This window comes from Babylonia areolata, chromosome 22 (assembly GCF_041734735.1).
Source record: "Babylonia areolata isolate BAREFJ2019XMU chromosome 22, ASM4173473v1, whole genome shotgun sequence".
Lineage (NCBI taxonomy): Eukaryota > Metazoa > Mollusca > Gastropoda > Neogastropoda > Buccinidae > Babylonia > Babylonia areolata.
Genome location: NC_134897.1, coordinates 18,103,620 through 18,126,119, shown reverse-complemented (window position 1 = coordinate 18,126,119; position 22,500 = coordinate 18,103,620). Strand labels below are relative to the sequence as shown.

The 22,500-nt window shown below is 46.3% G+C and overlaps 3 protein-coding genes across 4 annotated transcripts in view; 1 reads left to right on the top strand and 2 right to left on the bottom strand.

Moving 5' to 3' along the window:
• The window catches only part of LOC143297180 (cysteine-rich venom protein Mr30-like), an 86,884-nt gene extending 78,909 nt beyond the window's left edge, over window positions 1-7,975 (bottom strand). For both annotated transcript variants that reach the window (XM_076609376.1, XM_076609375.1), the window contains exon 1: window positions 7,829-7,975. The gene's annotated coding sequence lies outside the window, so the exon portion shown is untranslated. The remainder of the gene's footprint in view (window positions 1-7,828) is intronic.
• Window positions 7,976-8,551: 576 nt separating this feature from the next.
• Window positions 8,552-11,644, top strand: LOC143297060 (neuropeptide receptor 15-like). Its single transcript, XM_076609231.1, has 5 exons — window positions 8,552-8,631; window positions 10,339-10,489; window positions 10,625-10,789; window positions 11,111-11,215; window positions 11,330-11,644. The coding sequence occupies exons 1-5, from the start codon at window positions 8,552-8,554 to the stop codon at window positions 11,642-11,644; spliced, it is 816 nt and encodes a 271-aa protein (XP_076465346.1).
• A 7,306-nt stretch (window positions 11,645-18,950) lies between these two features.
• The window catches only part of LOC143297059 (uncharacterized), a 25,522-nt gene continuing 21,972 nt past the window's right edge, over window positions 18,951-22,500 (bottom strand). Inside the window, exons 3-4 of the mRNA XM_076609230.1 lie at window positions 20,391-20,463; window positions 18,951-19,661 (exon numbers count right to left, since the gene is read on the bottom strand). Coding sequence (XP_076465345.1) covers window positions 19,353-19,661; window positions 20,391-20,463 — 382 coding nt within the window. The 3' untranslated portion in view covers window positions 18,951-19,352. The remainder of the gene's footprint in view (window positions 19,662-20,390; window positions 20,464-22,500) is intronic.

Sequence of the window (22,500 nt, the reverse complement as noted above, 5' to 3'; positions counted from 1 at the left end):
AATTTTTGTCAGTGTGCAGTTTAACTTTGAATTATGAGTAGGCATTCTGCTATATATTCCTCCTCCCTGTCCCACGCAAGAATGATAACGTGCTTTTATGTTAGCATACTGGATTCGTATCATGAAAGGTGTGTGTGCGCGTGTAATTTTTCACTTTTTGTTAACTTGAACACTAGCTGCGTTATACAACCAGCAGTCAAAAAATACATATTAACATTCAAATAATTACTGTTGCTGCTGAAGATTTCATCAAACTGTAAACGTGTAATTTGGAGGTGTGTATAAAACATTTATACGCTCATAGGAAAAACACTCAGACAAAATAGTATGTTTTCCAATTTACGTACGTTTGTTTTATAAGCAGATCTGAGACCTTTTTTGTACTTCTAATTATTGAACCGTTTATTGCAAAAATTGGTCGAAAAACCGCTTCAAAACTAACCAAATTAGAGTATAATTACTTCCCATGTACACTAGGTACTTCCCATACACTACTCCTGTGTCTCGCAAACAAGTTGCCATTTCAGTCCACGTGCAGACTCCCCCCACTGTGCCAAGACTAAACTCTCTCTCTCTCTCTCTCTCTCTCTCTCTCTTGCTTCTAAGTATGTATGAGTGTTATTAGCTCATCTATACATGCCACTCCATCTTGCCCTCTTTCTTCTTTCTACCCCTCTACTCACTCCTACCCCCCCTCGCCCCCCCCCCCCTTTTTTTTTTCATTTTCGTTCCTTCCCAACCCAACAACATTGTTCTTGCGTTCTCATGTGTGTCTTTCGTTTTTCTGGTGGTGTTATTACCAGTGGGTGAGAGAGTGTGTGTGAGAGTGAGTGAGAGACAGAGGAAGTGGATGAGAGAGAGAGAGAGAGAGAGAGAGAGAGAGAGAGAGAGAGAGAGAGATTTTTTCTTTCTTTTATTCATTCATATTTTTAAATTCTATTTTATTTTATTTCATTTCATTTATTATTATTATTATTATTATTATTATTATTATTATTATTATTATTTGTTTATCTGTCTATTTATTCATTTATTTATCAATATTTATTCATTTTTATCTTATTTTACTTTATTCTATGTCAATTGTTTTTCTCTCAAGGCCTGACAAAGCGCGTTGGTTATCGCTGCTGGTCATGCATCTGCTTAGCAGATGTGGTGTAGCGTGAATGGATTTGTCCGAACGCAGTGACGCCTTCTTGAGCTACTGATACTGATACTAATATTGATACTCACACACACACACACACACAAACACACACACACACACACACACACACACACACACACACACACACACACACGCTTCTTATGTCTCTTTTCCTGTATCAGTCATCCCATCACCTCTTTCCATCACCCCACTCTCCACCCACCCACCCACCCCCTCAATCCCCACTGCGCACACACATGTACTACCTCCCCCCGCCCTTCCCCACGTCTAATATCACTTACCAGTGAAAAGACGATAAACTTAAAAAAAGAAAAAAAAAAGAAAAAAGAAAGAACACACACGCACGCACGCACACACACACACACACACACACACACACACACACACACACACACACACACACACACACACACACACACATAGTGTGGGAGGTCGGCGACAGATTGACAACCGTCTGTGTGTCTGACTCATGCGTTGTTTGTGCTCTTTTCTCCCCGTCCTTGCTTCAGCACGTAAAGGTCACAGGAGGATCGGTCTACGTCCAAAATTAGACAGACAGTCTGGGTTTCGAGACGTCTGTAAATTTTAAGATTACAGACTTGTTATTTTTATTTTTTTATTTTTATTTTTTATCGACGACTACTCACTCGAGTACAGTTATACACGAAAAGGATACGATAACAATAGTATATTCATTAGGGTCATGGCCTATTCGAAGGGGTGATTACATATTTTGTATACATGCAGACGGGCGCAATAGCCGAGTGGTTAAAGCGTTGGACTGTCAATCTGAGGGTCCCGGGTTCGAATCACGGTGACGGCGCCTGGTGGGTAAAGGGTGGAGATTTTTACGATCTCCCAGGTCAACATATGTGCAGACCTGCTAGTGCCTGAACCCCCTTCGTGTGTATATGCAAGCAGAAGATCAAATACGCACGTTAAAGATCCTGTAATCCATGTCAGCGTTCGGTGGGTTATGGAAACAAGAACATACCCAGCATGCACACCTCCGAAAACGGAGTATGGCTGCCTACATGGCGGGGTAAAAACGGTCATACACGTAAAGGCCCACTCGTGTGCATACGAGTGAACGTGGGAGTTGCAGCCCACGAACGCAGAAGAAGAAGAAGAAGTATACATGTACGAATAGATCTATATAAGTGTATGATCTTTACTACATGCTTACACAAGCGAAGGTATATTCTATTTAACCAGTCATGAAACTATGTCTTTTTTTTTAATGACCTGTAAAGGGTACAGACATCAGAGAGATGTGGTTCAAACGGATTGTATTCAGTCGTCTGTTGTCAAGACAACTCATTCCCACAAGCCCCTTTGAACTTCCGGGTGTTATGTTCAGCACTTAATGAAGTCTGTTTGTTTGATTAATTATAAATGATGGTCGTCATTATTCTACAAGGCAAAAAGTAATCCTTTGTGGTATGGTATGTAATGCTTAAAGTCATACAGCGACTTGTTGAGAATACCTTCTTAGCCTGTTACACTATTAATGCTTTGGTTACAAAACTCTCTTGGTTTGAGTAATGTTCTGATGCCGTTATGCTTCTAATGAATCAGCTTACAAACTGAGTACTAAAAATGGCAATATAATTATGGATTGGTGGCCAATACTTCTCCCCCACCACCAACCACACCCATCCGCTAGACCTTGAATGGTCTGCGTGCTAGTCTTTCGGAAGGGGCGATAACCGAGGTCCCGTGTGCAGGATGCATTTGGTGCACAATTAAACAAACAAACAAAAAACACCAACCAACAACACCCAAACAAACACGGGAACGAAAGGGTGGTCGCTGGCAAAATTCTTCAGAGAAGCCCAATCTGATATACATGTGTGCGTGTGCTCGTGACTGAAGTCTGAATGGTTGACACGGGAAACGAATGATAAGCGCCTAAAGGCACCTGTCAGTCGGCTGCACCCGGGTAGGTAGTCTGTTGAGCAAATGACACCGTGTGTGGAAGAAGCTTAGAGTTTAGTATCTGGCCGATGAAAGGCGCAATGTTAGTACTACTACTACTACTACTACTGCTGCTGCTGCTGCTACTACTACTACCACCACCACCGCTACTACAACTGCTGCTGCTGCTACTACTGCTACTACCGCTGCTGCAGCAACAACAACAACAACTACTACTATCTTCTTTTTCTTCTTCTTTGGTTATAAACTGCCTTGGTGAGCGTAATGTTTTGGTCAGTAACATTTGTAATGAGTAAGGATTACGAACTGATTACTGAAAGTAACGACAAGTTGAGGTGTGGCCCAGTGGTGATGTTTCAGACGTGAACGCGAGTGTGCACAGGTTCCAGTCTCACATACGAACTGGGATTCTTACTCCCCCCCCCTCCCTCCTCCTGCCTCCCCGCCCCCTCCACCCGTCTACTAGATCTTGAAAGGTGATTTGAATACTTGTCTTTTGGATGAAGCGATAAGCTAATAATCGTGCGCAGCAGGCAGGCAGTTTGTGCACGTTGCAGAACCCACGGCAACTAAAGATTTGTCCCTGGCTAAATTCTGTAGAGAACTTTCACTTTCATAGTGTAACAAATGAAATTGCAGACAAAAAAGCAAAACAAAAAAAAAAAAAAAAAAAAAAAAAGAGAAAAGAATATAAAGTGACACTGCACTATGGCAACTCGGTGTCCCCTGGAGTGTGTGTGTGTGTGTGTGAGTGTGTGCGTGCGTGCGCGCGTGTGTGTGTGTGTGTGTGTGTGTGTGTGTGTGTGTGTGTGTGTGTGTGTGTGCGCGTGCGTGTGTGTGTGTGTGTGTGTGTGTGCGTGCGTGTGTGTGTGTGTGTGTGTGTGTGTGTGTGTGTGTGTGTGTGTGTGTGTGTGTGTGTGTCTGTGAGAGAGAGACACACACAGAGAGACAGAGAGAGAGATTGAATACCCCCAGGAAACGATGACGTCAAGTCCACAAAACATCTCTTATTCGGTGTCTGCTGTTGTTTTTCCAGACTGGCCGTGATGCCAGTCATTCGAAAACGTCGCGGATCGACCACTGCGTATGTGTCAAAATTTCATGGGCTTAAAAAAGGTTAAAAAGAAAGAAGGAGGAAAAAAACAACAACAAAAGTCCCTCGAAAACTTGATATCCTCTCTCTGTGTGTCTCTGTCTCTGTCTGTCTGTCTGTCTGTCTGTCTCTCCTTGTAGTTCTTTCGAAGTGGTTTTTCTAATTCACTGTCTGATGTATGTCCTGACGGGTTTGTATGCATTTCCAAGTGTACAAATCTGTACTTCGATTTTCTGTAATTTTTTTTTTCTTTTCTTAAATTCCCCCCCTGACCCCACCACAAAAAAAAAAAAAAAAAAAAAGAAGAAGAAGAAATAAAGGAAAAAGGTTTGATGTATACCAATGCTCTATTTATATCTCTTTATAAGCTGCGGTGGGTCATGCAGCTAGCTAGGCATCTGCCTACCAGAAGTGCTGTGGCTGGCGTATATGGATTTGTCCGAACACAGAGACGCCTCCTTCAGAAAAATCGAAACTGAAACTTTATATTGATTCGTTCGTTCGTTCCTTCCTACCTGCAGCTCCACTTCCTCGCACCCCTCCCCCCCCCCCGGCCCCCCCTCCTTTCTCGAGCTCTGTTTGTTTGTTTGTCTCTGTCTTCCCTCTTCTCTCTCTCTCTCTCTCTCTCTCTCTCCCTCCTTGTCGATGTTACTTTCTTTTCTTCTTTTTTTTCCCCTTCTCGTCGTGTTCGTTGATTCAGAGTATACTGGTGTTTACTTTTTTGCTGTTTTCAGGAGGATGCCGTCAAATGTGTCACTGAGAAAAAAAATCCGCATCACCATTTTACGTGGGTGTTAGTTTTTCTTTGTTAGTTTTTATTTTTTGTTGTTTTTGTTTTGTTTTAAAAGTCTCTGTGTTCTATGTTCTCTATGTTCAGGATGTGGGGCTTCCCATCTCCACATTATTGACCTGTATTACATACATTACATATCCAACTTACTCCTCCATATTCACCAACATCATCCCCCCCCCTCCTCCCCCTCCCACCTTTTCTGCTTTTCAGTTCGCAGAGTTGTTATTCTTTCTGCTCTTTTTGTGTGTTGTCCGGTCTCTCCCAAGTAAACACTGGTGTTAATGGCAGTCACATGCGGTAGTAGCCGCATTTGCCAGACGTGGAAATAAAAGACAGCAGTATCAGTGTGCCTAAAGACAGACAAACGGACAGACAGAGACAAGGATTATGTAAGATAGTATGTATGATAGGTCGTGTCCGACAATGATCATCAGAACAGTTCAGGAGGCAACTGCTGTTCCTGACTACCTGGGCCAGAATTTGATTACAGTGGAGAGTGTCTTGCCCAAGTTACACCCCCCACTCTCTCGGCCAAGAGGGTTTCAGGACAAGCCGGCGATGGGATGGTTCCCAAAGGCCAGCTAGTCCTCCAGGCTGAAGCATGAAGAGCCAGTGCAATCTTGCCTTCTGTGCTTTAAAGTCATAGTCCTTTAAAAAAAAAGAAAAAAAAAGAAAAAAAAGGCAAAGCTGTAAATGACTTCGGAGAAACCATCGACCATACAACTCTTACTTTCTTGTTGACAGTCGTGTCCGATTAAGGCCACCAGGACAGCAGCGCTAAAGAGGCAGCTGGTGTCTCGACTGTCTGGGCTGGAATCTGATTAACCCTTTCACCGTCAGTTAATCCAGAGTGCAAAATTCCCTTGTGCTACAAACGCAGAAAATATGGTGTCTAATAACAGCTCGGAATTCCCCCTGCGATGTGTTAGAAAATATGGCCTGTCCTACCACCGAACATAAAGAGCAGTAGGTTCATGGATACCAGACCCATGATCTGATCACTCTTCAGTGACATGGGTCCTCTTACCTTGCTGCTGCATAAATGCGAGCTTGGCAGTGAGTGAAAGGGTTAATTGACACAGGAGAGTGTCTTGCCTAAGTTACACCGCTCCCACAGAACACGGAGAGGAGACTGCAACAAAGGAACAGAAATATGACACGCACAAAGCACACTGGAAACTCCCAGAATCACGTACCCCGCCGCGAGCAAAGGGCGCTGTGTGCAGACATTCTGATTGATAAAGACCTTTGACAGACAACAGGTGGGTGGGTGTGAACTACAAACGACGTGACAGTCGGTAGGAAAGTGGGTAGGATGGGGGTGGGGAGGGGAGAGGAAGAGGGAGGAGAGGGAGAGACAAGGGGAGAGAGAGAGAGAGAGGATGGGGGAGGAGGGCGGGGAGAGAGAGACAGGGTAGGGGGCGATGGTGGGTTTGTGAGGGTGGATTTAGGGGTAGGGATAGGGGTAGGGGCACAGAAAGAGAGAGAGAGAGAGAGAGAGGGGGGGGGGGGCAGAGATATAAGCTAAAGGGGGGCGACACAGAAGACATACATACAAACAGGCAGAGAGAGAGAGAGAGAGAGAGAGAGAGGAAAATGTCAAAGAACACTGGAAATCCGCAATCCCCAAACCACGTGCCCGCGAGGTGGTAATTACGCAGATATTTTAACCCCTTCACAGCTGACCTTGGTGAAATGAGCTCAGTGTGGCGGAGGTTAGAAGTACAGTAACTACCTTTTTGTGAAAGAATGAATGATGAATAATGTGGACACTAAAATAACGCCTATCCTCGGTCGGAGACTAAGCTCTGAACGCTTTACAAACACGGAGTCATTGATTGATATGGACACTTATATAGCGCCTATCCTCGGTCGGAGACTCAGCTCAAAGCGCTTTACAAACAAGGGGTCATTTGCACAACAGGCTGCCTACCTGGATAGAGCCGACCACAGAATACTAAACAGGCAGAAGGGACATTCCTTCTTCGCGCGATCGGAAAACGCGTTCCGGTTGGCCAAGGCGTCCGCCATCTTGTTTACCCTGTAACTCGTGAGAGGCGGCGTCGCACACACACACACACACGCCTTATGTCGGAGTCATTGGAAAGTCGCTTTCCAAGTTTCGTTTTACCACACACTGATTTTGAGTGTACTATCTGTTTCTTTCTATGTGCTTCTGACCAGATAAATTCGGCTGTGCACATACTTGACTGAATCAGAGTTCGCTAGATTGCGCCGATCGACTGATTGCGCGTAACACTAACAGGCGGAGTTTGCAAGGAAAGAGGAGGGGTGGGGATGGTGTCCGCGTTGTTTCTGCAGTTCATTACATTTACCCTATCACACCCGTAAAGAAGCTGAATATGACTGAGTCTATTCATCACTGGGCCAAAGTATTTTAGGCCTACTGGCAAACTCTAGCCTGTGATTACATTGTCAGTCACTTCAGATGAATCTGTGTGCATGTTTGTAACGCGAATGAGATTGTGAGTGTATGTATGCGTGTTTGGATAACATTCCTCTTCAGCATTAAAAACATACAAGGACACATTTTTTCATTATAACAGCAAAACCCCTTATAGGCGGTCACTGTATGAGCAGTACCAGTGGGATGGTTCTCACATGAAGTTTTCCACCTCAAACGAGGAAGAAAAAGAAGAAGGCAATTCAGTGTTTCCAAGTACTTTTGCTTCCTATATTTATGAATTCAAACTTCTTTTGAGAGGCCGCCTCTAATTTACAGCCACTACTTCCTGGCTAAAGGGGTGGCCGCCCAAGAGAGGATTTACTGTATATTATTGTATTAAAAATCATTGTATTAAAATAGTGTACTCACATCAATGCACCTTCCTCGATCAGCCACAGAATTGTGAATGTCACAGAATGTAGAGTAGGCATCACTGTCAGTGTCAATCTAACATTTTTCACCCAAACAACAGATAATGAAGATTACTGTCATTTGACACATTTCACAAATAGGTCACTGTATCGTGCACTGCCAATGTTGCTCAGATTATAAATAAATCCTCAGAGTATCACACAGTCAATGTCATACATTGCACAGATAGGGAAATCCTAATAGCATTATACTGTCACCAGTGTCAGTGTCACACACACGTTGCAGAGACAGGGAAATCCTTAGAGTGTCATATACTGTCACCAGTTATTCCCTAACTGAAGAATATGTTCACTATGTTTCTTCTTCAACTTTTTCTTGCCTTCCTGTGATGTCTTCAACTTCCTCTGCAGGCTTTTATTTTCTTTCTTCAAAGCGTCAAGAGCCTGCTTGGTTTTCTCAAGTTCTTTCATTAGAGTGTCACTGTCAATTCTGGGCTCTTTAGCAGGTGGTTCATCAAGCGGTGCCACATCACTGACATTACTGCTGTTGGTACAAGGGCTGGCTTCAGAATCTGAATCGGAATGTTGTCTTTTTCGTTTATCTATTGCCACAATGACGTCTCTTTTCTTTGGTTGAGGTCGTCGACAATCTAGAGAGGGAGGAGGATTTGGGCAGGTGACGAGGGTAGGGACTGCAGTTGGAAGGAGTCTCGATTCCTGAATGTTCGTCGGGCAGTTGAAAGCCTTCTCCTCAAAGTGCACTGAGCACACCTGTTTCCTCTTGATGTTGGAGATGTTGACGTCAGCTCGTCGGATGTTGATGACCCATTTCTGGCATCTTTAAAAAAAAAAAAGTATTTTTATTTACTCACACCGTGACAGTGCACTCATACATAAAACCTCTCACCAACTCTTATGGAAAAATGTGGTGCACAAAAAAAGACAGATCCATACTGAAATACACACACACACACACACACACACACTCTCTCTCTCTCTCTCTCTCTCTCTCTCTCTCTCTCACACACACACACACACACACATTATTTTGTTCCAGTGTTTTCCGCAGAGCAGCAGACTCTTTACTCCGGCTAGTATAAACAATGACCAGAATCAGCCAGAATTGCTTGTTTTCTACGACTCAATTTCTGTCTGTACTTTAAGACACTTTGAAAGCCACCCCCCCCCCTTCTCCGCACCATCAGCGGTTTCCTCACAGGCGATACATTTCTCCCGAAGCAACGCAGATGTCTTATCACAGGAAAATATAAACATCAACGTAGGCTGAGTCTGCGAAGCTTGGCCTCCCATGGAGAATGCCCAAACTGAAAAGAAAAAGATATGAACTTACCGTTCTCTTTCCGTCCCTGGGTTGGGAAAATTAAACATCCACACAGTTCTGCCCGTCCTTTCATCGATGCTTATTTTGCTGTTATTACTGCAGTTAATTACACAGAAGTACTTCGCACCACGTGTTGATACTGTTGAAATAGCCGCCATCGCAAATCGTGTACAGGGATAACAAAATGGCGGCCCGAGTATGTACGGAAACTAACGGAACATACCGAAGGCGCGTATGTCCGTTCTGCCTATTTAGTATTCTGTGGAGCCGACTGACGGCTGCCATTGCGGGGGCGCTCATCATTCGTTTCCTGTGTCATTCAATCAGATTTCAGGCACGCACACATACACACTCAGACAGACATGTAGGCACTTTACTCCGTGTTTCCTCACTCCAGCCAGGTGTGGATGGGTACCCCTGACTTCGGTCGGGGAAGGTCGATTAACCCTTTCACCACCAAGCTCGCATTTATGCACAGGCGTGGAAGAGGACCCATGTCACTGAAAGGTGACCATTCATTGGTCTGTTATCCATGAACCTACTGCTCTTAATTTTCAGTGGTAAGATAGGGCATTTTTTCCATACATCGCAAGGGGGAATCCCCAGCTATTCTTAGCCACTGTCTTTTCTGTGTTTATACCACAAGAGAATTTTGTACTCTAAAATGACTAGCGGTGAAAGGGTTAAATCGGCGGAAGGAGAGTAATCGAGGCCCCGCCTTCTTCTTTCCATGCCGAGTCCAAAGATACGGTGGATGATTTGAATTCACTGCCCCTGATAGCCGAAAAATGGCTTTGGGAACCTTTAATCTTTCACCTTTCTAACCTTTAATTAACCTGTTTGTTCTGTGTTGTCTGTATATTCTCTGTAGCATATTCAGGATTAAAAAAGTCTATGCCAGTCTTGAATGAAAAGATAATTTGTGTTTGCACATTTATTCTGTCATTGCTGCTGTGTGCACATGTCAAATGATCGGTATAAGGACAAGCCCGGAGCTTCCAGAAGGAAGTGTCTGGGTTTGCTCCGCAATGTACCTTTTATTTACCTTGTGTGCTGGAGCTGAATTGGCAGCATAAGCAGAATTGACTTGAAAATTGTGTCCTGTGTACACGGAGAGAGTTACTACTCTTCGTTGTTAATTGAATAACCTTTAACCCTGTTCCCAGGTTCATCGGCATCGTCTTCCCCATCAAGGCGCACGTGGTGTGCACGCGCCGCAAGGTGCTCTACGTCATCGCCGTCATCTGGCCTCTGGCCTTGCTGTGCGGGCTGCCCACCGCCCTCTTCAACCGCCTCACCCCTCCCTACCCCCCTACCGCCCCGACCACCACCACCACCACCATGGACCACCCTCCCTCCCTCTCCTCCTCCTCCTCCTCTTCCCCTGTTGCTAAGCAGCACTGCGTCATCGTGTTTCCGGGCGACCACCCCCGCCACTACCTGACCTTCAAGGTGACCGAGTCGCTGCTCTTCTACTTCCTGCCCATGATCACCCAGGTAGTGCTCTACGCCGCAGTGTGCAGGCGTCTCTTCGCCAGCATGGAGGACCTGCAGTGCCGCTTCCAGCAGACAGGGCCGCCCGGCAGCGCTGACTCGTCCAACATCCCTCTCCACGGAGTCCGTGCAGAAGGAGGAGGAGGAAGAGGAGGAGAAGGAGAAGGAGGTAGGGCAGGAGCAGGAGGAGAAGCGGGAGCAGGAGGAGAAGGAGGGGCAGGAGAAGGAGAATTAGACGGAGAAGGAGCAGCAGCAGGGGAAGGAGAAGAGTCAGGAGGTGGGAGAGTTGCAGGAGAAGATCGGAGCAGGATGTGGAACGGCCACAAACGTACGTCCGGGGAGACGGAGCAGAGAGAGGGTGGTGGGACCGGTAGGGGGGGCAACAACAACAACGACCACCACCCCCACCCCCACCACCACCAGCACCACCACCACCAACACCAGCACAGAGACCAGCACGCCGCGGAGACGATCCGCGCCCGGAAAGGGGTGGTCAAGATGCTGGTGGCCAGCGTGGCGGTCTACGTGGTCAGCTACTCTCCGCTGCAGGTCCACCTCCTCCATCACCTCTTCTTCTTCTCCTCCCCAGCCTCCCCTTCCTCCTCCACCTCCCTCTCCCTCTCTTCCCCCTCCTCCTCCTCGCCCTCCTCGTCTTCCTCCCAGCCCCCACCCCAGCCCCAGTCCTGGACCTTCTTCGTCTTCGTCATGGTCTTGACGCACCTCAACTCAGCTGCCAACCCCGTCCTCTACGCCATCTTCTCGCAGAACTTCCGTCGGAACTTCAAGCGCTGTCTGTGCTTCCTGTGCTTCTCCAGGTACCAACGCAGCCGTCGTCATCTCCGCCGTCGCCAGAGCCACAGCCAGAGCCAGAGCCGGAGCCAGGGTGGCAGCAGGAACGACTCCTTTGCCGACTCCAGAGGGATGTCCCAGCGCCGCGCCAGCACCCCCACCACCAAAAGCGCCGTCACGCGCGTGTGAAGTTGAGGCTGAGGCTGAGCCTGAGGCTGAGGCTGAGGCTGAGGGATGTGTGCATCCATATAATACCCATGCACGCTTCTACACCACACTTGTTACACAGATTACCTGACTAGCGTGGAGTGATGGCCTAGAGGTAACGCGTCCGCCTAGGAAGCGAGAGAATCTGAGCGCGCTGGTTCGAATCACGGCTCAGCCGCCGACATTTTCTCCCACTCCACTAGACCTTGAGTGGTGGTCTGGACGCTAGTCATTCGGATGAGACGATAAACCGAGGTCCCGTGTGCAGCATGCACTTAGCACACATAAAAGAACCCATGGCAACAAAAGGGTTTTTCCTGGCAAAATTCTGTAGAAAAATCCACTTCGATAGGAAAAACAAATAAAACTGCACGCAGGGGAAAAAAACGGGGGGTGGGGGTGGGGGTGGGGGTGGGGGTGGTGGCGCTGTTGTGTAGCGACGCGTTCTCCCTGAGGAGAGCAGCCCGAATTTCACACAGAGAAATCTGTTGTGATAAAACGAAATACAAATACAAATAGACTGGCATCATAACCCAACGCCATCGTCAGGCCTTGAGTGCATGCATGTCTATTTGTGTACCTATTAGAGAGGAAGGTGGCAGAATGGATAAGACGCTCACCTGCCCCCCCCCCCCCCCAAAAAAAAAAAAAACAACAACAACACAACAACAACAAAAAACACAAACAAACAAAAAAAAACAAAAACAAAAAAAAAACGAAAAACAAAAAAACAACCAAACAAAACAAAAACGAAAACGGGTGGCAACTTTCACTGGAGCGATGCGTTCTCCCTGGGGAGGGCAGTCCGAATTTCATACAGAGAAACCTGTTGCGAACAAAACTACAATACAATACAATGCAATACACTGCCTATTTGTTGAACTGTCCTGCTTTTACAGTTCGAAAAAAGATGTGAAAAAAAATCTGAACAATCCCATGATTGGTTTTCTTTTCTTTCTTTTTTTGGCAGTTATGTTGCGGTTGTTTTTTTTTTCGTTTTTTTTTTTTTTTTTTTTTTTGCTTCCTTGAGGGGAGCAGGCGAGGTAAGGTGTGGAGGGTGTGGTGATTGAAGGAGGAGGGTGGGGGTCGTCGTTGCCACAGACTATGATCAGACTCTGGCAGATCGGAGATGAAGCCATGTACTCAATGATGGTGTGACCTCTTGAGGTTCGGTGGGCTATTGACTTGGATGCACGGTATGACATGATTATTGTCTTAAATTATGCGTTTCAATGTCACTGAACTCATCGAACCCAGTCTGGCGACTCTGAATAACCATAGTAATGTTTAGCGGGAACAGTAAATTTCTGTTATCTTAAAACACACACACACACACACACACACACACACACACACACACACACACACACAGAGAGAGAGAGAGAGAGAGAGAGAGAGAGAGAGAGAAGGAAAACGACGTTCAGTAATTACAAATGCGTCGAAATAATTTGACTGTCGGGCAGAAACGTTTTCAGTGCATCCAACGCCTGGAGATTTTTAATTTTTAAAAATTTTTTTTAATTTTCACTGTAAATAAGACATCATTCCGATAGAATTAAAGCTCTACAGACGTTGCAATTCCCACCTGTCGACGATACGTTCAGTAAAAACTGGAGTCAACGCTAGCATGAGGCCCCAGCACAAGATCGACAATTATGGAACATGGTCCACTTGCGTTTTTTCTCCATGAAAATAAAATGTTTTTTTTTTTCTCTTGCGACGCCTATTCCAGCAATTAGAATTAGAATTACCGGTTGAAGCCGAACTTTCTCACTGTCAGTGAACAGAGGCATGGATGCTGGACAAAAAATAGATGTTTTGGAGATGGCCCGATGTTTTGTTCACAGCTCCACATTTCTGAACGCTGTACAATGGATCAGGTGCCAGCTGCATTGCTTGCTTCTAACGTTTTGACAGTTACACGCGACTAAATGCCTACGTTGACCGAACTACGCCATTGGTCAGTTCCATACTACACACAGTTAGTAGCGGGTTACGACCATACTAGGCTCTTCCGTCCGAGCAATGCAACTGGCTCCACGAGAGGTGCATAGCAAAGGGTATGGTATTCCGGTATCTGGAGATAAGCGATTTATTGTATGTGTCGCTCGCTTCAAGTTAACATTTTGGTATTTCGAGTTTACTGTGATTATTGTAGGTTTATATTATGTAAATATGCATCGTGTGTGTTGTGTGTGTGTGTGTGTGTGTGTGTGGTCTGCTTGGTAGGTGTGTGTATGCTGCATTGATGTAATGTGTTAGGTATAGAATCATGTGTTTTGTAAAGCGCCAAGAGCAGGTTTATGGACATAGTGCTATATTGATGATGGTGATGATGATGATGATCATTATTATAAGTAGTACTAGTAGTGGTCGTAGTTGTAGTATTAGTAGTTGTTGTAGTAGTTGTAGTAATAGTAGTGGTGGGGGTGCAAGAACTAGTAGTAGCAGTAGTAATGTTGTTATGATACTGGTGATGATTATTTTTTCATATGTATTGCTGTGAGTAGTAGAGCCTACATGTGGTATACTTTAACATTTAAGCATGTTTATGCCTTTTTATGCACACATATACGTGGATGACTATTATTCTCGGGCGTTGTTCACGTGCTTTTAACACCACAATTTAACATTTCTCTGATTGGAGCCAGTCGTTTTCTGTATTATCATTATAATAATAATAACAATCTACATCACTCCCTCACCACCATCTCCCCCCACCCTCCATTCCCCTATATCTCCACCCACCATGTCCCCCCAACCCCTTTCTTCCCCTAAGTCCTACTTTCCCCCTTCTACTCTCCCTCACCTCCCTGACATCTTCCATCTGACCTAGCAGACACTTCTCACAGAAAAAAAAATGAAAAGGGAAGAAAGACCACACATTTTCCTCTAAAGAACAGAGGTGTAGAGTTATTGGGTGTGATCCCCGCAGAAATCACCCTAACTCAGCGCTAGTTTTTTTGCAAACATGTTTTCGCTACAATGCCACCCAACCAAACTAAAATACCCATAATGTCCTGGTGTATCTATTTTAGCAAATTTTAGCGTATTTCATATTTCAATTCTTTTCATTTCCCGAGATTTTACTGCCTTACCAATGATACTAAAGCCCTATATTCATTTCATACAATGTTCTTGCATAATTTGATACGGCATGATTACCATATTTTCTTGTTTTTTCACCCTTTTACAAAAACAAATCTTACATAATTATCTTACAAACACAAGACGTTACATGACAAAACGATAAGGTGTGATACATCACTAAAGTTACTCAGCTGCTTTCAGCGTGTATACTCATTAGCAAACGATGCTTTATCATCGTGTCAAACTGCATGTGAAGCAGAGAAATCAAAGGATTATGTCGTTTGGGTAAAAAAGCCAATGGGTTTAGTTGGAAATTACTGCCCTTTGATTAACAGAGGGAACATCCACATTCACTACCCTTTGTGCCAATATTCAACAATCGACTGAGTCATATCCGTACTCACAATCCCACCTTCCTGTCTTTCTCTGTCTTATTCATCATCAAGATCAAAATATAATCTGCTCAGTCTTTGGGATATTGTCTTATCATGCACGGAATCGAACATATCTAATCATCAGTGGCTTAAAAAGACGCACACATATAAACAAACAAATATAAATCTATCTCCATGCCTCTCTCACCCATCTGTGTGTGTGTGTGTGTGTGTGTGTGTGTGTGTGTGTGTGTACCGAGAGAGAGGGAGGAATGGAGAGAAATATCTATGTATTTATTTGGTGCACGCGTGTGCGCACACGTGTGTGTGTGTGTGTGTGTGTGTGTGTGTGTTGAAGTCACTTATTATTCAATCCCGTGCATGACAGGACTTTATCCTTAAGACTGAACACATTACACTTTGATCATGATGAAGAATTAGACCGAGACAGGAGGGTGGTGTGGAGAGGGACGGATTTTTCTCAGTCAGTTGTCGAATATTGGCAGTAAGGGGAGTGAAGATGGATGTTCCCTTTGTTAGGCAAAGGGCAGTAATTTCCGATCAAATCATTAGTTGTTGTTTGTTGTTGTTGTTTTTTCCATAACGACCTAATCCTTTGATTTCTCCGCTTCACATGGTCAGATGGAAGGTAAGTCAGGGGAGTGAGATTAAGACAAGGTGGGGGTAAGTAAGACAGGGAGGATATAGGGGTGGGGGAAGTAGGGTGGGGGATGGGGGGTTAGGGAGAATATGGGGGGGGGGGGACAAAAGGGTGGGGTAATTAGAACAGTGTCGATAGGGGGGGGGGGAGGGGCACAGGTGTTAGGATGGGTGTAGAGGGCACTTTTTTTTTTTGGGGGGGGGGGGGGGGGGGGTTAGAGGGAGAATAGGACGAGGAAAGAGATGGGGGGAGAGTGGTACATGTTGCGAGGTGGCAGGAAATGGGGCAGTTGGAGTAGAACAGGGTGAATAAGGTGGGATGGGAGAATAGAAGAGGTATGGAGGAGGGAGGGTAGAACTATGTGGGAGATGGGGGACAGGGGGATGGGAGAGGAAAGTAGGACAGGGTGGGGGAATGAGAGAGTAGGACAGGGGGGGAGATGGGATGAGGGGGATGAGAAGATGGGAAAGTGGTGAGGAGATGGGGTAGCAGGGAGAGTAGGACGGGAGAGAGATGGGGGAGGGACAGTATGGGTGTGAGGGGATCACGCCCAATACTTCTACTCTCCCATTCTTGGAAGGAAAATGTGTGCTCTTTATCCTGTCTGTTTTTCGTGAAGTGTCTGCAGGTGATTAGGGTTACTGCATGGGGTAGGAGGTAGGGCAGTGGAGGGGGAAGACAGTTTCAGTTTCAGTAGCTCAAGGAGGCGTCACTGCGTTTGGACAAATCCATATACGCTACACCACATCTGCCAAGTAGATGCCTGACCAGCAGCGTAACCCAACGCGCTAAGTCAGGCCTTGAGGGGAAGACATGTTGGGGGTAATGGGAGTAGGAGGGTGTGTGACGGGGATAGTAGGACGGGGGAGGGGGAAGATTGGGGGGGAGAGTTGCACTGGGCGGGAATGGGGGCGTGGGAGAGTAAGACAGGGGGGTATGGGGTGGGGTGTAGGACGGGGGAGATGGGGGGAGGAAGAGTAGGACAGGGGGAGATGGGGGACAGGGGTAGATGGTAGGGACAGCGGGGGAGGGGAGATGGGGGGAGAGTGGGCAAGGGGGGAGATGGGAGGAAGGGAGAGGGGGTCGGGGGGGGGGGGGGGGTGTTGGGGCAGAGTGGTAGAGGGAGAGGAAGAGTGGATCATGGGAGGGGGAGAGGTGGGAGAGTGGTAGAGGGGGGACGGGAGAGTGGTAAAGGGGGGACGGGAGAGTGGTAGAGGGGGGACATGGGGAGGGAGAGTAGGACGATGGGGGGGGAGGGAGTGTCGGACGAGGAAAGAGGAGGGGGGAGGGAGAGTAAGATGGGGGTGGGGGGGGGGGTGGTGGAGAGTAGGACGAGGAAAGAGATGGGGGAGGGAGAATAGGACAGGGGGGAAAATGGGGGAGATGGGTTGAGGGAGAGTAGGACAGGAGGAGATGGGGCAGTTAGTAGGAGAGGGGAGAGAAGGTGGGATGGGAGAGTAAGAGAGGTGGGGAGATGGAGGAGGGAGAACAGGACTGAGGGAGAAAAGGACGAGGGCGAGATGGACGGCTGGACAGAAGGACTGTGGAGGAGATGGGGGTGGAAGTGAGAGCAGGACAGGGGGTGTGAGATGGGGGAGGGAGAGTAGGACATGGGGAGTAGAAAGGTGGGAGGGGATCACACACATTAATTCTCTTCTTTGCAGGTCTTATGCCCCCCCCCCCCCCCTTTTTATTTTTTTTTAAAGAAGTGTCTGCAGGTGATTGTGTGAAATGGAGGGTTACTGCAAAGGGTAGGGGGATGGGCAGTGGAGGGGAAGTCGGGCTGAGGGTAACGGGAGGAGGAGGGAGAATAGGACAGGGGGGAAGATGGGGGAGATGGGTTGAGGGAGAGCAGGACGGGGGGGGGGGGGGGGGGGGGGGAGGGGAGAGTAGAAGAGGTGGAGGAGGGAGAGTACGACCATGTGGGAGATGGGGGAAAGGGAGAGTAGGACTGGAGGGAGGGACAGTAGGACGGGGGGCGGGGAGGGGAGGGAGGATGGGAGAGCGGGAGAGGGGGGAGTGGGAAAGAAGACAGGGAGGCATTGAGGGAAAGTTGGACGTGGGAGTAGGACAGGGTGGAGATGGAGGGAGTAGGAGGAGGTGAGAGATGGGGAGATGGGTGACGAGGATAGGTGGGGTGGTAGGGGAAAGGAAGAGTAGGACAGGGGGGAGGGGGGGGGGCAGAGACTAGGATGGGTGGGGTTAGAGTATGACAGGGGGGGGGGGGGGAAGGTGGATGAGTAGAACAGGAGAGGGGGGCTGGAAAGGAGAATAGGACAGGGGATGGGCATGAGAGATGGGGGGAGGATGAGTAGGTGGGGAAAATGAGAGGGAAGGACAGTATGACAAGGCGGGAGGGGAGGGGGGGGGGATATGTGCTCTTTTGTCTTTCTTTTGTGTAAAGCGTCTGCAGGTGATTAGGTCAAATAGAGGGTTACTGCAGGGGGTAGGAGGTCCAGCAGTGGAGGGGGTAGCCAGACGGAGGGTAACGGGAGTAGGAGCATGTAAGAGGGGGATAGTAGGAAGGGAGGAGATGGGGTAAGGGGGAGTAGGACAGGAAAAGGGAGAGTAGGACAGGGGGAGGTAAGGCAGGTGAGAGATGGGTTAAGGGAGAGTAGGATACCCGACTAGGGAGTGGGGTGAGAGGGGTGGGGGTGGAAGGAGGGAGGGTGGCGTGGTGTGGGCACAACCTCAAAGACTGAACTTTGGATGGAGCGGGAAGGGAAATAAGGTAAGGTGGGAGGTTCGGGGGGTGGTGAAGGGATGGGAGGGGGGGGTGAAGGGGACAGTGTGGGTGGTGGGGGTGACACTGCTGGCACACTATAATATATATATATATATATATATATATATATATATATATATATATATATACATACATACATACATATATATATATATATATATATATATATATATATATATATAATTGTCAGACACGTAGTCCTTTTCATGGTTGTGTCCCTTTGAACCTTTATGATTAAAAAAAAAAAAAAAAAGAAAAGAAAACGGAATCATGTGTGTGTGTGTGTGTGTGTGTGTGTGTGTGTGTGTGTGTGTGTGTGTGTGTGTAAGAGAAAGACAATAACACATGCAGTCGCAATTATATGAATCCTAAAAACCGTCAAAAGTCTTCTTTCCACACATTTATTACCGAAATTCGAAGGCAACACAAAAACGTTAGCGATAAAGAGAAAAATTGTTTTAATATCAACATGAAAGATTTTAGGGCAAAACTGCACACACACACACACACACACACACACACACACACACACTCTCTCTCTCTCTCTCTCTCACTCACTCACACACACAGCACGACACTACACCACACACTTCCTCATGTCCTATACTCTGCACAACACCACACACACACACACACATACTACAAATCCTCCCCCCTCACACCCACACACATTGACACACACACGTATACACACACGCACACCCCCCCGGAACACACACACACACACACACACACACACACAACACACATACTTAACTCCACCCCACCACCACCACCACCACCCCGACAACCCCAAACACACACACACACACACCCAAATTACAATCCAGCAGACCCCTTCGCATCAAAACCAGACCCCGGCTCCGAACCCAAGACCCGTAAACGTAAACACCCCGCCAGTCTCTTGACCACCCTGGTCCACTTCCTCAACAAACAACACTTGCAGCACCCACAGTCTGCGGCGGGACACTGCTCACTGGGTTTGACCTCTCCACTCCAGGCGTCAATGTCCGCTAAGGTCTGAGGCAGTTCTCTCCCTTGCGTTTCCGGTAGAAACCGGAAGAGGAAGATGACAACCACGCAGAGAGTTCCGGTGATGGCGCCCGGAAGCCAAACCACGTGCTCGGACTTTGAAACACAAAAGTAAGTGTGTGGATTTTGAAAAAAAAACAGATTCTACTGTGGTAAAAAATTTATGGACATAGTCCACGTACGGATGATTTTCTGGTAGAAAACAAAAACAAAACAAAACAAACAATATATAAAACGGAACGTGAGAGAATTATAGCCAGTATTTTTTTCCGCAATTTTTAACGGTGTTTTTTTTTTGTGGAGTTTGAAAGCTGGCAGAAAGGAGAAGGAAATGAGAGAGAGGATGGAAAGAGGGAAGGAGAATAACAGACAGAGAGAGTGTGTGTGGAAGAGAGATTTACGGAGCCAGTAACAGCGGACGCGCACACATTCACACATGACAGCCACAGGCACACTGACCACTGAATCACCCACCCATCCTCACCAACACATCATTCATCCACCATTCCCAACACACACACACACACACACACTGAGCACTGACAATAAAACATACACACACATACGTGCACATACACACACATACAAAGACCCATGCACACACACAATCACGCACACATACTCACACACACACACACACACACATGCACACACACGCATACAAACACCCCCCTACCCCCCCCCCGTCCCCCCCACACACACACACACAAAGACCCTCGAACGCACACACACTCACACACACAGACACACACACACGCGCACGCACGCACACACACGGACAAACACACACACACACACACACGCACGCACATACAGAGCACTGACCAGAGGGACCATGAAGGGAGACAACATGCCCCCAAAGCGTCCAGCGAAGGATGCGAACCCTAGGGCTTGTTGTCTGCACACACACACACACACACGATTAGCCTGGTTTCTCTAACATGCCTGTCCATCTACCTGATTGCCCGTCTGCCTCTCACTATGTCTCTTGTCTTCCCAGTCCTCTCTCTCTCTCTCTCTCGTTTTCATATCTGTGAAACTGCATGTTTGGCGCATGTCTGTTATGCATGTGTGGTTGTATGCGTGAATGTGTGTCTTCATGTTTTACATTTATTTGCTTATTTATCATCATTGTTGTCTTATTTATTTGTTTGTTTGTTCATTTTATTATTATTATTATTATTATTATTATTATCACTATCACTACCTTTTTTCATATTAATAATTATTATTTATTCATCTATTTATGTATTTATTTACTTATTTATGTACACTTATCTATTATTTATTCACCCTTTTTTTCCAAGGCCTGACTAAGCGCGTTGGGCTACGCCGCTGGTCAGGCATCTGCTTGGCAGATGTGATGTAGCGTATATGGATTTGTCCGAACGCAGTGACGCCTCCTTGAGCTACTGAAACTGAATCTCTCTCGTTAGCAAAATTCATATCAGAAGCTATGAAGATTAGGAAACAAGTACAACAAGCATAACTACGTGGTCAGATAGGATTAACACTTTTCTTCTGTAGCCAGTGTTGGTATCAGTATCAGTGCCAGCAGCTCAAGGAGGCGTCACTGCGTTCGGTCAAATCCATATACCCTACACCACATCTGCCAAGCAGATGCCTGACCAGCAGCGTAACACAACGCGCTTAGTCAGGCCTGGAGAAAAACAACAACAACAATAAACTATAAAAAAAAAAGAAATAAAAAACAAATAAAGAAATAAATGAATAAATAAATAATAAAAGAATTATAATAATAACAGCGAATGAAAATAAAATAAAAAGACAATAATGATGATAAATCAGCAAATAAGCAGTGTTGGAATATGTTGCATGGTGCATTGATAGATGAATGAACGGATTTATTTTGTGTTGGGTGGCCTGCTGGTTGGTATTTTTTTTTTCTTTTTTTTTTGTTGCTTCAAAGAAGGAACACTAATTTTGCTTTCACCATTTCGTTCGTTTATCATAATGATATTGTTCTAAACTGAAAGTATGTTGATGCATTCACCCATGTCATAAGGACCTCATGGCCAATGGCGTGACATTAAAGTGTCAAAGCGTCAAAAAGCGTCTCTCTCTCTCTCTCTCTGCGTCTCTCTCTCTGTCTCGCTCTCGTTCATACTCTCATTCTCTTCCTGAACAGTTTGTAATTGATGATGTAAGGATGTTGTTTTTTCGTCGTGCGTAGTGTAAGCACCAATGTTTTGCTATTTGGCCTTGTGTGGCTTTCTTCCGATAGAATACTTGTCAGCGTTACTTAATAGTGGTTGATTGTTCACGTCATGCCTTCCTGATCCCTGCCCCCCCCCCCCTCCCCCCTGCTTTCTCCCCCCCGTCCCCCCCCCCCCCCCCCCCCGTTTTGTTTCCATCTATTTTGTTTGCCTTTTCTAGTTTCTACGGCATGATGTAAACAAACAAACAGCTGTATAAGCTTGTTCATTTATCCTCAACAAAAAGAATTTTGACTTGACTTGACACTGATACAGACAGATAACTCGGAACACTGAAGAACTCAAAACGGTTTTTTTTGGGTTTTTTTTATCCAAGGATTAAGATTTTTAGGCATGGCCCATTCTTCCAATCTGTCCTTGCTAATCTACATCAGTTACAACAGCACATGTATATTTAATGAAAAGGGGAGAAAGAGAGAATCTAAAAAAAAAGTCCTGCAGAAAGGATATGATGAAGAACGGACACACACACACACACACACACACACACACACACACACACACACACACACACACACACACACAGATTCTTTAGATACACTCTTTGAATACATTTTTCAGAAACACTGCACTGGCAAGGCCACCGGCCTGTTTGCAAAGAAGGTACATACATACATTGGAATACATTTGAGACACATAACATACCGAAAAATTAAAGGAGGAGGGACCAACATCATGGACACAACATTCACAATGGC